At 44.0% G+C, this 15211-nt stretch overlaps 1 protein-coding gene and 1 non-coding gene across 2 annotated transcripts; both read left to right on the top strand.

Annotated features, from left to right (window-relative positions):
* Window positions 4101-7187, top strand: LOC8074013 (golgin subfamily A member 6-like protein 1). Its single transcript, XM_002447806.2, has 4 exons — window positions 4101-4324; window positions 4466-4656; window positions 5845-5955; window positions 6685-7187. The coding sequence occupies exons 2-4, from the start codon at window positions 4540-4542 to the stop codon at window positions 6907-6909; spliced, it is 453 nt and encodes a 150-aa protein (XP_002447851.1). The 5' UTR covers window positions 4101-4324; window positions 4466-4539; the 3' UTR covers window positions 6910-7187.
* On the top strand, window positions 7332-7403 carry TRNAQ-UUG. Its single transcript has one exon. It is a non-coding gene; the product is annotated as a tRNA-Gln (tRNA).

Raw genomic sequence — 15211 nt, 5'->3', positions numbered from 1 at the left:
GATGAATTGGGCCGAATTGAGATTGGTTTGGTGTTAAAGTTTAACAAATACTGTAGCAGTTTCGTCATATTTAACAATTAGTATCCAATCTTGAACTAATTTGACTCTCAAATTAATATCTTGTTGTGTTTTTATTTCTGTAAATAGTCTATATTTAGTACTCCATGCATGTATCAAATATTTGATGCGACGAATGGACAAACCAAACGAAGCCTTAATTAAAGATACTACTACGTCCATAACGTGGAGTTAGACTATCTCCAACAATCGTCACCCAAAATACAAGACCTATTTGTCATTTGGGTAACGCTACAGGTAAAAGGTTCCATACATATTTTTAGTCTTCTCCAACAACAAGACCTAAAAGACAACACTCTCTGTAAATGGATCTCGAGGAGAGAGAATACCCAAATCTGGGTTATGTCTCTCCTGATACCTAAAATAGGTCTTCTGTATGGGTACTATGTTGGAGGCTATAGGTATTGTGTTGGAGACCCATTTAGGTTTGGGTTCCCAAATAAGTCTGCTGTTGGAGACATCCTTAGGCCTTGTTTACTTCTAAATTTTTTTTGGGAATTGACACTGTAACACTTTCGTTTGTATTTGATAAATATTGTCCAATCATAGACTAACTAGACTCAAAAAATTTATCTTATCAATTCTAAACAAACTGTGCAATTAATTTTTATTTTTGTTTATATTTAATACTTTATGCATACGTCTAGAGAGAATTAAAAAATTTTGCGTTACTAGTAGGGGGAAATGGTGCGTGACAGTGACACGGAACGAGAGGGACGAGATTTGAGTTGACCCGCAGCGAGCGGACGCGGTGACGGTGCTAGTGAGTCGTGATGGGAGGGGGCGGCGTGGCGTGGCCTGGGCGTGGGGGCTGCGAGATCACCACCCACTGCGACTGCGCTACAGATGACGAGCTGTTTGACTTGCACCTTGTTTAGTTCGCAAAAATTTTCAAGATTTTTCGTCATATCGAATCTTTGATCGTATGTATGGAGTATTAAATATAGACAAAAATAAAAACTAATTACATAGTTTACCTATAATTTGTAAGATGAATCTTTTGAACCTAGTTACTCCGGATTGGATAATGTTTATCAAATAAAAAAGAAAATACTATAATAGCTAAAAACCAAAAATTTTGCAAACTAAACAAAGCGCTACAGGCGGCAGGCAGCGGCGCGGGCGCGCGGCTGCGTGGGCACCGGCGACGTCCATCACGTGGGCAGGCCACGTGGGGATCGGAGCCCGCCGCGTACGATGTTGGCGTGGAAAGGTCACTGAATGGTATCGATCGGACACCCAGCGGCCAGACGCGCGCGCCTGTTGTGCTGTACATGTACTGTATGCGGTGCGGGCTCTTCCTCGCTACAGTATGTAACAGTATCTGCATCCGCATGACACGTTATTACTGGTAAAGTAATAATGTACATAGGCCTTGTTTACTTCTCAGAAAATTTTACAAAATTTTTCACATTTTTCGTCACATCGAATCTTTAGACGCATGCATGGAGTATTAAATATAGATGAAAATAAAAACTAATTGCATAATTTGGTCGAAATTGACGAGACGAATCTTTCGAGACTAGTTAGTCCATGATTGGACAATATTTGTCAAATACAAACGAAAATGCTACAGTGTCAATTTCTCAAAATTTTTCGGAACTAAACAAGGCCATAGTTAACAAGTGGAATTTTCTTTATTTCGACTTCGCCACGACGACGTTAACCGTTGCAGCCCCCCATGCGGACCCGTCGTGTGGACCACTCCACACTAGACACCGTATGTACGACCCATCCATACACATAGTACACATTACCACGTGCGCCCGCGTCGCCGTCCACGGATGCATGCACCGCCGCTCGCCGGGGGCCGGCAGCAGCCGCCCGGCAGGCAGGGGAAAAGAAAAATGAGACTAAATCATCGCACGCGGCCGCGGATCGAGGTGAGGTAACCGACCGAGAGCGAGGCGCGCGGCCGCTGCCGGCCGGTGGATCCGTCATCCGTGGATGGGCGCCGCGCGCCCGCGGCCCCGGCTGCTGCTTGCATGGCGTGGCGGCAGATCGATCGGCAGTTCGGCACGACGCAGCAGCCCAGTACAGGCACGCGCGCGTGTTCCCCTCGAATAGCATATGCGTGCGTACGCTCGCTTGGCTAGGCTAGGCTCCGATCGCCTAGGCTCTCTTTTTCTTTTTAATTGTCGTTGTTGGTGTGCGTGCCACAAGTTTTACTCGATTTGTAAAAAATACGTATAACATGTGTATCTCTAAATAAATTTGTTAAAAAACTAGATTCAAAGATCTTTCTGATGATACTAATTATATTATATAAATATTAATATTATTTAATATATAATTGCCGACATTTGTTTTTTGGAAGCGCAAGTGACAATTAAAAAGAGACGGAAGGAGTATGTAAGAGCATCTCCAAGGGCTTTCCATTCTCAGCTTTGCATTTCAGGGGATTTGCAAAGTTGCAAATGAGTTTGCAAAGTTCCCAAAGGGGGGGATCTCCAACCGTTTTGCATTCTCATCAAGTCCTTTCCCGAAATTTTTTCCCACGCGCCATCCGGCCAAAAAATTTCGCGCGCAGTGCCAGATCGCGATGAAGATGTTGTGTGGCGGCGGCGAAGGGAGCTGTCGCGCGATGAAGAAGCTGAGCGATGAAGAAGCCGCGCGATGAAGAAGTCGCGTGGCGGCGGCGGAGGGAGATCGCGGGGGGGAGATAAATCGCGCGGGAGCCCTTTGGCGCGCCGAGTCGGGCAACCGTGATGCCGCCCAAAATATTTCGCGCGAGGGGACCGAGCGGCCTACGTGGCGGACCGAATTCCTTGCGAATCCCAAATGCAAAGCCTTGAGGAGGTTTGCATATATGCAAAGTTTCCACCTCTATTTGCAAACCTTACCAAATTGCAAACCTCATTTGCAAAGCCATTGGAGAGGTGTTTTCTACTCTTTTTTGCAAATTGGGCAATGCAAAGTTGATTTGCAAAGCCCTTGGAGATGCTCTAAGGTGCGTCTTAGTGGGAGTTTCACCAGGATGTCATACACATTTATTAGAGCGTCATGTCAGCAAACTGTACTTTTTGCATGAAACAAAGAGGAGAGAGAAGGAAGTAGTTTCACCATGGTGAAACCCCGCGGACGTTGTTTCCCACGCGGTGAAACGAGATGAAATCCCCACCGAGGGCTAAATCGTTTCACCATCTTGCATATGATCTAATCATTTTGCAGCAATTAAATGCTTTGCCCAGCCTAGGAAACGTCAAGGTGAAACTCATGCAATGTGGAGGTTGTTTCATTATTCGTTTTATTGATGCGCTGTCAGCGGATTTGTTTTGAAAACAGTGCATTGAAACGGGCCACTGAGACTGCCCTAACGTACAGTAATAATGTTTTGTCTCTTTTTTTTATTTATTTTGACTAAATTTTTAGAAAATTATAATAAATCATAGAAAAATTATAAAATAAAGATACAATTTTGTTGGACTCCACATTCTACACAATGAACATAAAAAAGTATACTAAAGTATAACATATTATATACTCACTGTGTATATCTACTCATGTAAAGTCTAACAAAATTGAATTTTCTATTTTATGAATTTCCTATGATTTACTATGATTTTTTAAATATTCAACCAAATAAATAACAAAAGAAAAAGACAAAAACTTTATAGAAAAAATTTTATACTAAAGCATATCATATTATATATTTACTATATAAATTTACTCATGTGAGTCTAAAAAATTAGATTTTCTGTTTTATAATTTTTCTATGATTTACTATGATTTTTTAAAGATTCAGTAAAAATAATTAAAAAAAAGAAAAGACTGAAAAATATATGGTTTTGAAAGTTGAGGGAGATGGTTTATCCGGTTTTAAAATTGAGAAATGAAAAATAGACTTTCACGAAAGTTGGTGAGGAAAAGTAGATTTTTTTTTCCAAAAATTTTTGTTCCAAATTTTCATGGGCTGGGCTAAATTCCAGGGGGTACTGGGCCTACCTGGACTACGCATTGGGCCCGCCCCTGCACGCGGCAATGGGCCTATAGCAATGGCAATGGCAATGGCAATGTCCAGCGCAAGGCCTCGCCCCGTCCGCCACTGCTGGCCATCACCGGCGACGCCACCGCCGGCCGCGGGCAACGGGACCGCAACCAGCCAAGCCCTATCCCGCCGACCGACGTGTTCTCTCGTGGACGCGCCCCCCGCTCCCCATAGCCCCGCCCTCTGCTGGCTGGGACTGCACCGGCGTGGAGTAGAGATCCAGGGCCCAGGGGGACGGATCGGTTTCTCCATTCCTTGGTACGTGTAAAAAGCTTATCCTGCCCTGCTGCAGTTCGTTCGTTCGTCGCGTCAGATCTGTAGTTTGCTTCTCTCGGTTCAGTTATTTGCGGATTTGTTTCCTGTTATCTAATCCGACCCATCCACCCATGGATCCATTAGGCCCTTCTTCCTATTCCTAGCGCTCAAGGCCCATCTATCCGAGGGTTGAGGGCGAGCTCCCGTTGACGGAGGCGATGGACAAGTTGCTGCAATTCGGGCGGAAGGCATGGTTCGTCGTGCGGGTGATGTCTGGTCAAGAGGAGAGGAGGATCCGCTCCTACAGGCTGCAGCTGCAGAAGCGCCTCGAGATGGCAAGTTTTTTTTTTTTTTTTTTTTTTTTTTTTTTTTTTGCCGCGAATTTCATGGATAACGTAGTAGTCCCTAGTGTCCTTTAATTGTGGAACTAACATTTCCTGGTAAAAGTAACCATTTCTGCTTTCTAAGTGCATGATACCAAATCTTCTAGTTGTCCACATGTGCTTTTGTTTTGCTCAGTGGCTGGCGGATCCAGAAACAAGGCAAGAGGGGGGCTAGGTGTTAGGGCATTCCGTATGCGTGCGTGTTTCCCTTATTGATTGTTCATGTGCACGAAAATAGTAACTACAGGTGCTTGCCTCGAAAGTCTCCTTTTTTTCCCATCAAAATGATTGATTGATATCCCATACATTTTAACTTCTATCTAGTTCTTACTGTTGAGGATAACTGATTGTTACATCATTATAGATTTAGAAATGATTGTTATTGCCATATCTTCCCCTACATAATGGTTGATCATTAGTTGAAAACATCAGTTACTCTTATGACTGAGTACTTCAGAATACTGTCAAATGTAGCTTCATTACGTGGTACAACCCAGCTAACTTCCAACGTTTTTTTTGTTAACTGATGTAATTTTTATAGGAAAACCATGTGGTTTCCTCTTTAATCTTGGTGTTACAACAGACTATCTTGCGGACTATTTAGTGGTTTAACTCATTAATTGCCATTGTTGTCAGAAACATGTTGCAAGTATTTTACCACCTGTCCACTTGGATTGTCTTGTAGTGAGGTTTAATGCATCACAGTTCTCAGATTATTCATGTTACTGTTTTGTACCTCAACATTTTAGCAACCTAAATATTGAGCCGACAAAGTTCTGAGTTTATTCATACCACTGATGTTGTATCATCACCTAGTGAAACATATTACGATACTTTTGGTGCAATGTTAGCAAGTAATATCACCTTTATGTCATGCAAATCAGTGGTCTGTTCCAAAAACTATTTCACTTACAGTGGAAGGAAAGTGGTATTATAGAGCTGTCCTGTGAGAGGTAATTAAGAAAATGGTGTAAGGCTGTCTGTTGAAGACCAAGCTCTTCATCTTCTTAGTCTCGTCTATATATACGATGGGGCAAAGTCCTGTGCTCACTTCTCCCTTTTTATATGCAGAGAATTTACAAATACCTCGGCCCTCATGGTAAAAGTTTAATCTCTTTGTTTTTGCTACCATTCATTCAGGCACAAGCTAGAAAGGAGGAGCTGCGGAAACAGCCAGAACAAGTTATCTTATCGGAGGTTCGTCAAGTGGTTCAGCAGATGCAAGCTCTAAATCAGCACCTTGACGAAGCTGTAAGTTTAAGTCACAAAAAACTGATTCATTGCTTGCATGGAAATGTACACAAAATTTTACAAGAAAACTATTAATTTCTGAATAAATGAATTCATTTGTGCTGACATCAGTGAGAGATGATTGGGAAAATATTTTCTATCATACTGTTGGCACCCAGAAAACAATGCAGCTGTTCTTTTTTTAGAAAGGCAGCAAGAGCTTTGCCGAAATTATATTAGACGAGGGAAAATAAAAATAAGTACAGAAAGGGGAAACAAACGGCCTCTGTCTGGCAAACTATAACTGAGATCCCTGGGACGGACACAGAGGCATCATTTCCCCTGAGAACAAAGCCGAAACAAACCACTGACAATGCCTGTACAAAGCACAGAACCAACTGAAACTACTAAAACCACTGAAAAAGAAAATACTGAAACACCCAGGCCAAAAGAAACTAAGCATCGAGCCATCCGTAACAATTGGTCTCGTTGCCAACTGAAATTGCTGAATATCATCTTTGTTTACTACGCGACTTGACTTGGCTGCATAGAGTCATTCTGGAAAGTTCTTCTACTCCGCTCCTGCCAAATAGTTGCAGCTGTTCAGGAGACATTAATGTATTATATTCCCAAGAGGCCAAATAGACTGATTATTCAGTTCAGGTTTCTGGTGACACTAAGACTGATGCTTCCTGTCTTATTCACAATCATTTGCAATAACTTTTTAACTTTTTTTATCATAATTTTCAGGAAGCTGCTATCGATGAGTATTTTAAACCAATTGACAAGAATGCTAAAATCATATCGGATATGCAGTTGGAGAAAGAGGAAAAGCAAATGAAGGAGATGGCAAAAGTTATGCAGGAACAAATAAAAATGCAAAGAGAAATCACAATGACAAGAGCTGAGGCTGCAAGCATCGAGTCTAATGATACTAAAGTGGGTGAAAAAGTGGCTGAAATCCCTCCAAAATAAGAAACTGTAAAATAGATGCTAGGCATTGTTCCTCTTTTTTTTTTGAGCGAAGTTATTGTGCGTGTGCATACTATTTGCATATGTGCTATGGGCTAGGTAATAAGTGTGTACTTACAATGAGACAATCGCCAATTTTACGCTTATAGAAGCTATTGGCCTGCTGCTTTCCGTTTGTTGTTTAATATCCACACAAGCTTCGTTTTGCGCGGTAATGTGTTCTGTCCATTAACATGTAACCTTTAGCAAGTATGTTGAGGTGCTGTGTCAGTTCATTTTTCTGAGGATTTTTGCAATTCGAGGTGTCCAGAGATTCAGCTCTGTTGGTGGATGTGATGAATTTGCCTTACTCTGGAAAAGGAAACTTATTTCCCCTGGGAGGTATATCGGTTATAAGAATTTAAGTACAAGATCTAACATCAATTGGTTTCATAGTGTAGTGGTTAGCACTCCAGACTTTGAATCTGGCGACCTGGGTTCGAATCCCGGTGAGACCTATTCTTCATTTTGTATTTTTGGCTATATTTATATATTATTAATTATATGCGTAGTCTTCAGATTAAGCTCGCTGATGAGCGGTGATCGATCTCCCTACTGGACTCTGGAGCGTTCTGTTGTTGTTCCTTTGGTATTTTCTCCCTACTGGACAACTGGTGGTTCGTGTAAAATACGGAATGAAAAATATGGAAATGTTTTTTTTTTCCTTTTAGCAAGAGCTATATGGACTCACAGGAAAAAGGCATTTAGGCAGAGGATTCAAGTGCATCCCAACTCAAGCAAGAACATGTGCTACGCGTGTGATGGCATTTGAGCGTTGCGGCACAAGCTAGCTCTTTTGTTAAAACATGTGCTAATTAGCAATAGCGAAGAGCCTTGTCAATCTCTTTTGCCAATTGGAACATATGCATGGATTATTATATTATATAGACACTGAAACATCTCGCCGCCGATGCTCGCAAGAATATCACACACTACAAAGTTGATTATCATAGCTTAATCTTGTTCACAAATCACGGCAGCCAGCACCAGGCAAGCACACAACCAAGCTGCCTATATTGGTTCATCAGAAACTGCATATATACCAACATGAAACAAGCTCAAAGCAGCCACGACAGGTGCACGCAGGCACACACACAGAGACGTAGCCAACCGAGAGGCACACGCAGTAGCCAACTGAGAGGCACATACCTCTTCGATCGTGCACAACAAAGTCAACCAAAGGTAGTATCCAAATCCAACAAACCAAATCAGCATCAGGCACACGTACTCTACAGCCATGAACGAAACTGAGCATCCATTAGATTAGAGGGCAGGCGAGCCACTGATCTTGCACACCAGCAGTACGTACGTAGATGCTCCACAACGTACTCAGGCAGGAATATTCATGATATATTCACCTAGGCAATGCAAGCAAGAGGCAAAGTTATACTAATGGCGAGTGAGTATGCAGACATCATATAGGCAGAGATGAAAACGGACCGGATATCACCGATATCATATTTATTTTTATATTTTTGGTCAGAACATCATAAATATACGATTTAAGTATTCGGATACGGTATGAGATGTTGAATATTCGGACTCGGATACGAACATATCTAAACCCTCTAAACGAATTCGGTCTCGAATATGGTTGGAAAATATCCGTACCGTTTTTATCTCTACATATACGTATAGCAGCAGAGTTAATCAAATAATTAAATAGCTGGATGGACTATTTCGTTCACCAATCATTACGCATAAGGTTAGTTAAGGAAAAAACATACCTGAGCACGGTGCCTCTGAGGAGGCGGCTCCGCCTGTAGTAGCGCGAGTGCAGGGGCGGCTCGAAGAGGTCCGGGTGGTGGCCGGCGTCCAGCCCGTCCCACTCCAGCGAGTCCCGCACGTCCTTCTCCATCTCGACGGCCGGCTTCTTCACGCCCGGCTCGCGCGCCGCCACGGCCGGAAGGCGGCGCAGGCCAAAGCAGCCCCGGATCCTGACGGTCTCGAGCGCCGGCGCGAGCATCATCTTCACCTCGCATATCTGCTGCAGCTTCGGCAGGTCGTTCAGGTGGATGGTGGCCAGCTTCGGGAACGGTAGCCCATGGACATCTATGATCTCCCCTGGGTAGCTTCCGTCCAGCACGAAGACGCGCGTGAGGTCGCCGCAGCGGATGATGTGGAGTGTCTCCAGGCTTGGGAAGGAGTAGACCCACACCGGCAGCACGAACTGGAGCCTTGGGCAGAACTGCAAGTGCAGGTGCTGTAGATTCCCAAACGAATCAACAGGATGTGGGTACCGATTGAGACCTTTGCTCCAGATGCAGCGGGCCATCAGGAGATGTGATGCCCAGATGGTCTCTAGTTTGTTTCCTTCTCCCCATGCCTCCTGATCAGGAAAGACAGTGTCAAGGTTGGGACATCTCTCAATGCGGCACCACTGAAGAAGATACGAGGACCCTGTAGGCATACTAGCGCCAGTCGAGGCATCGTGTACATGAAGAGATTCAGTGTAGTCCATCATCAGATCATCTAAGCTGCCATGAGGACAAGCTCCACGGCTCGTATCACTGATCTCGACATGATGATCCGATGGTTGAGTCGGAGGCTGTGGGAAGAACAACATCGTCGGGGCACCACCAATCTTACAAAATGTGTCACCATATAGGATCACTTCAACGTGATGTTTTTGTTGGCTGCTGGGTTCAGTCATCTCCTCATCACGAGTTGCTTCAACTACTTGGACAACTCCACCATACTTATGTGAAGAGGTGACATGGATATTAAAATAAGTATTCTTGTTATATCCATAGTGCTTCAACAGAATATACAAGGATCTCGCGAGCCTTGCGTCTGCAAGAGTAGCATGCAACTGCAACCAAAAAGATTTCTTATGTTCGGCAAGGCATGGCCGAGTAGGTCCATGTGCTCTCCACGGTCGTGTGTCCACACACAGCAACTCCAACTGTTCTACGGAATCAAATGTTGCCCACTGTATGGCACGAAGGTGCTCACAACCCAGCAGTATGAGCCGCTTCAGCGCTGGGACATTTATCACCATAGTTTTGAAGTCAAGTTACCTTGATTGCGCTTCTAGAAAGATCTAGCTCCTCAAGATTGGGTAGTCCACGTACAAATAAGTTCTCCAACTGTGTGCAGCCTTGCAGGGATATCTTAGAGGTCTTGACAGCACTTGTATCTGCATCACAATTATGCTTCTGCTCGGAACTTTTTAGAGGCAGCTTAAAAGATGACGTCCAACGGGTTGCCGGTCCATATCCATCAAAGCTAAATGACCTTAGGGAAGAGGGAAGCCCGTCGGGTACAACAACATTCTCTAGCTCATCACAACCATCAAGAATAAGCATCTGGAGGCTCCTTGCCATTGATGAGCTTATTGATAGGGTTTTCATGTCTCTGTTTCCAGACAAATCTAGTATCTCCAGCTCTGCCCTGTCCATAAATAAGCTACTGCTACTGTCAGTTGATGCCTCTGCCTTGCGCATAGATCTGATTATTCGAAGCCTTCGGAGGCAAGGCAGTCTTCCTTGTAATCTAGTCGCCAACTGCCAACACAAAAATCCCTCGATGTTTAGCTCCATGAGGCTGGTCATGTTATCAATTTTTTCTGCAGATAAGATATCATCCCATTCTGTGTAACGTAGGTCAAGCACCCATAGGTTTTGCAACCATGTCCACTTTGCATTGTTCCCTCCTTCACTTGTGTTGTCATGTGTGCAGTGATCCAAACCGAGAAATCTCAACCCACAGCACCAGAGGAAAGGTGGTGATACAAAGCTGAAGGCACAACGACAGAGAATTAGCACTCCAAGGTTGCTGCAATGTTTAAGAAAACCATCTGGTAAGCCTTTGGGGTCATCAGGCTCTCCGTGTACTACGAACAAAGAAGATACCTTTGCCAATAGAGCTTTGTCGGTATCCTCATGTATTATCAGATTCTTTGAGGTGACAGAAATCCAAGGATAAGGCCTCTTTATTAACAAGGGAGTGTCGTCTTCGACTAAAAAAAATGGAGCCTCGGGATCTTCCATCAGATTTTTAAACACTCTGCCAAGCAGCGAAGCATCATCGATCTCCCAATGTATTTACTGATGCAATGCACTACTAATCTCCCTTGTCCGGCTCCCTTTAATGATACCGTCGCACATCCAGTAGTTGGGAGCATGAGCTGCCCAATCAAATCCAGTGGCTCTGTGAAAACCATATTGCATGAATAACTCGTACAGGCAACACTCAGTTACCATTCTTATGTCGATGCTTGGCATGCATGGATGGCGAACGACTATATTACTTGCTTCTTCACGCAGCAATGCAAATCGATCTGAACTTTGTGATAGGAAGACTCCCCAAAACGTATGAAGATGAATGTGAGTGTATCTTAGCTTGACTGCTATGTCACGACCATGCATGGTCAAATACCGTTTTCTGAATGTCCATAATATCGTATGGTCACGGTATTCAGGATTAATACCGAACCTGCTCACGTCGACTTCATCATCACTTCCATTAAGAAAAATCATCATAATTTTTCTGTGACCCACAGTTTGGTCAATTGCCGCTGAAACGCTGCGTAACAGATCCCTAGAGCCATGGTCCTTACCACTGAAGTCGTCTTCCTCGTCCTGCTTGTCAAATATGGCCATTGTTTCAAGATCAAGTTCTAACTCCTCTGCTATTTTTCTCTGCATCACCCTTCTACTTTCCCATGCAGAGCAGTCTATGTAAATTATCCTATCAAAGCATAGATCTGCAGGAGTTTTCTTATCTTTGATCAATCGAAGTTCTTGTGCTATGGATCTGAGGACCGGGGCCGCACCAAAGCCATTCCGACTCCAACCAGTAAAATAGATGACTTTTTGGTCTCTGTGGCGCAGAATATAACCGAGTATCTGCTCTCTGGCTTGGTAAACGTCTGTTGCATTGATGACCTGAAGTGGAAGCAGGAAACAAAGTAAGGCAACATCAACTCGTTGCAGCTTCAGTTAATAATAATAACAAAATAAATGTTTGGTGGGCACAAACTCCAGCTACTAGTAGAGTGCACTTGTGCCCGAAAAGTTGTTTGAATCAAAAGTACCAATGCTTACGGGAATACGGTCACGTGAATTTGGAGTAGTAGCGTACCTCTGTTTCCATGATGAAGATTCCTCTTGTTGCAAGTGACCAAGCAAATTAAACAGCAAAGGTGCGCACGAAGCCGATCTAACCGTTTGACTGATAAGCCATGCTGAATGAGTGGCAGATTCGGCCGATAAGCTCAAGCGAACAGAATGTAAGAGTCCACGGAGTCTATCAAGATCCCTCTCGAGCTGCTGCAGGCGCAGAAACAATCAAAGTGTCAGTACCAATCTTAACGAGCTGATCAATCAGGGAGAAAATTAATGAATTAATGCAAATATAGAGCAATCACACATGCACCTGATTTCCCGTCGGACCAAGACCAAGGAAGGATGCTGCACCAATCTAACCCATCACTCATTCCATGCACACCACTGCCTTCAGATCAGAATCAGATGAGAGCCGGCTGGAAAATACAATCGTGATTCGAGAGGCGAAGGACGGCAGGAGAGAGTTGTGTAGCTGATGACTAACAGTTGTGCATGATCAGGCACCCCAGCAGCTATCTTTGCTTTCTCTGAGACGTACACACTCATACATATGGTTCCTTGCTTGCTTGATGCCTTCCTCCATGTACAGTACACAAAGCATTGCCTCTTATCTTTGCCAAAGCATGAAATTCGAGCGCCCCCCTTTTTGCTTTATTCTCAACACATGTTTCCGAACGTACTCTCTCTCAAAGAGAATTGACCATCTTTTCTGTTCCGCTTTTATTTAGAGATTGGTAAAAAAACTCTCTGGCCGTGGCCAAGCAGTAAAATACGAGCACATTACCCGACTCTTTGAAGTTTGAACGCCTTTCCCGCCTGTAAAACAGCCCATCTCCCGTCGACGTGGATATGGCCCTTGCCCAGTTTATCCGCACAGGCCCATCAGATCTTGGCCCATCGAACTTTCAGTTGGGCTAAGCCAATGAGCTGCCTGCTTCCATCAGTAACTGAAGCCTGAGCAAGGAGCCGAGGAGCGCTGATGGAGAAGGATAGTGGCGCGGCCGAGTGGACGGCGGATGGAGAGCATCGTGTGGACAGAGGACAAGGGGAGGTTCGAGACGCCCGACAGCAGGAGAGTAATCTCCTTCCGCTGATTAGCCTTCTTCAATTACCCAAACAGAGACAGGAAAGGCAGATTGAAGACACCCACACTCTGATGGACATATTTCTCTGCCAAAACGAGATTACAATTTGCAAATGTTTTTTCTCTGGTCTTCAACTATACCGAGTTTGTGGCATTATAATTAAGCGTTAAATTATCCTTTGGTTGCTGATCTTGTGCCGCCATTCTAACTAAGTAGCAATTTTACTCATTCTATTTCTAGATTGAATCTTCGGCTCAACATCTGACACTGTTTCTGCATTGCAGGACACTTACCTGCCTCCTAATCCTACGTTGAAGGAGCCCATGTACAAGAATCAAAACTCTCTGTCCCAAATTATACATCGTTCTGTCTTTCTGTATATTTTGTTACATATTTAGACATACATATATAATCTAGAACTAATATTATATTAAAGAACCAAAAATTCTACCCTATTTTTCTTGGCCCATTCGGTTCTATTTTAGCCCAACAAAACAGCCCATTGACACCGCACCGCTCGCTTTATACTGCATGGCTGCACGCCCTACTTGTCTCCTTGTCCGCCCTAGCCCGACTGCTCCCCCACTCCTTCTCTTGTCTATGCTAGCCCGCTCTCCACCCACCTTAATTAGCCCATCCGCCCTAGGCCAGTAAACCGGCGCGATTCAACCGGCAGAAACTTGTCTTCTTCATCGTGTATTCGGCCTCTTGCTCGCTGTTTCCTTTAGCCTCCTTGCTCATGCCTTCTTCTCCTTTCCGGTTTCTATTATTTATCCTAGTGGCGGAGCCAGGATTTTTGTAAAGCCTGAATGAAACACAATGTAATACTAATGATCTGTTTGGTATAGCTCTGACTCTTTCTAAGATGGCTTTGGCTCCTCACATGGGGTAGCCTTTTTAACAAGGGAGTGTTGTCTTTCACTAAATAAAATGGAGCCTTCGGATCTCCCATCAAATTTTTAAACACTCCATCAAGCATCCAAGAAACTATCTCCCAATGTATTTTCTCATGCAATGTATTGCTAATGTCCCTTGCTGCATCCCCTTCAATGATCCCATCGCACATCCAGCAGCTGGGAGCAAGAGCTTCCCAATAAAGTCCAGTGGCTCTATGAAAACTACGTTGCAGGAATAACTTGTACAGGCAACACTCTGTTACCATTGTTATGCTAATGCCCCACTTGGATGGGTGGCGAGCGACTATATTAGAGCATCTCCAACAGTTTGATATTTTTTCTTTGTTATTTGTTGGAGTTTATCAACTCTGAAAAGCAAATGGGAAGGAGAAAGACAAGACATCTCCAAGAGTTTTGCAAATCTGACTTGTCATTTACCAAAATGTGGATCCAATTGTCGAAAAGTTTTCAGCACACGCGCGGTCTCGGTCCGTTCACGGGCTTTCTTTGCGCATTTAGGAAGTCCGCCGCCACTCGCGTTGAGGAGGTCCGCCACCAGTTGCTTCATCCCATGGCTCGGTAGCTGCTCCCTGGAGATCGGCAAGTCCATGGTCGGTCGCTGGAAGAAGTGCCTGGAGATCGGCAAGCAATGCAACTTCCCCTAGAGATTGGCAAGTAGTCCACGATCGCCGCTGGCCGGTGGCCGCTAAGCCACGATCGCTGATCTATCTTGCTATTGTCGTGATCGGTGTTTGCCAAGTTGTAGACGGACTTGCATAAATGCCAAGCCTCCTCTGGAATTTGCCAAGTTTCCAAAAATACAAAACCAATATGCAAAATTGTTGGAGAGGTGTTTTTGTGAATTTTAACAAAAATCAAGAATGCAAAAGCAATATGCAAAACTGTTGGAGATGCTCTTAACTGCTTCTTCACACAATAGTGCAGAAAGCTCTGAGCTTTTTAAGTATACAGGATTCGTCGCGCATCCAATTAGGCTGCGAGTGTATCTTACCTTGTGGAACTTAACACCCTGAAAATGATCCTCTCTATCTCTATCTTGTATGGTCAGAGACTGTCTTTTGAATGTCCATATTTTTACATGGTCACAATATTCCGGATTAATACCAAACCTGCTTACATCAATCGTGTCATCACTTCCATTAAGAAAAACCATCAGCACTTTTCTGTACATCAATGTTTGGGCGACCGCTTGCCA

This window comes from Sorghum bicolor, chromosome 6, assembly GCF_000003195.3.
Source record: "Sorghum bicolor cultivar BTx623 chromosome 6, Sorghum_bicolor_NCBIv3, whole genome shotgun sequence".
NCBI lineage: Eukaryota > Viridiplantae > Streptophyta > Magnoliopsida > Poales > Poaceae > Sorghum > Sorghum bicolor.
Note: the sequence above shows the minus strand (reverse complement) of the source record. Positions and strands in the feature narration are given on the sequence as shown.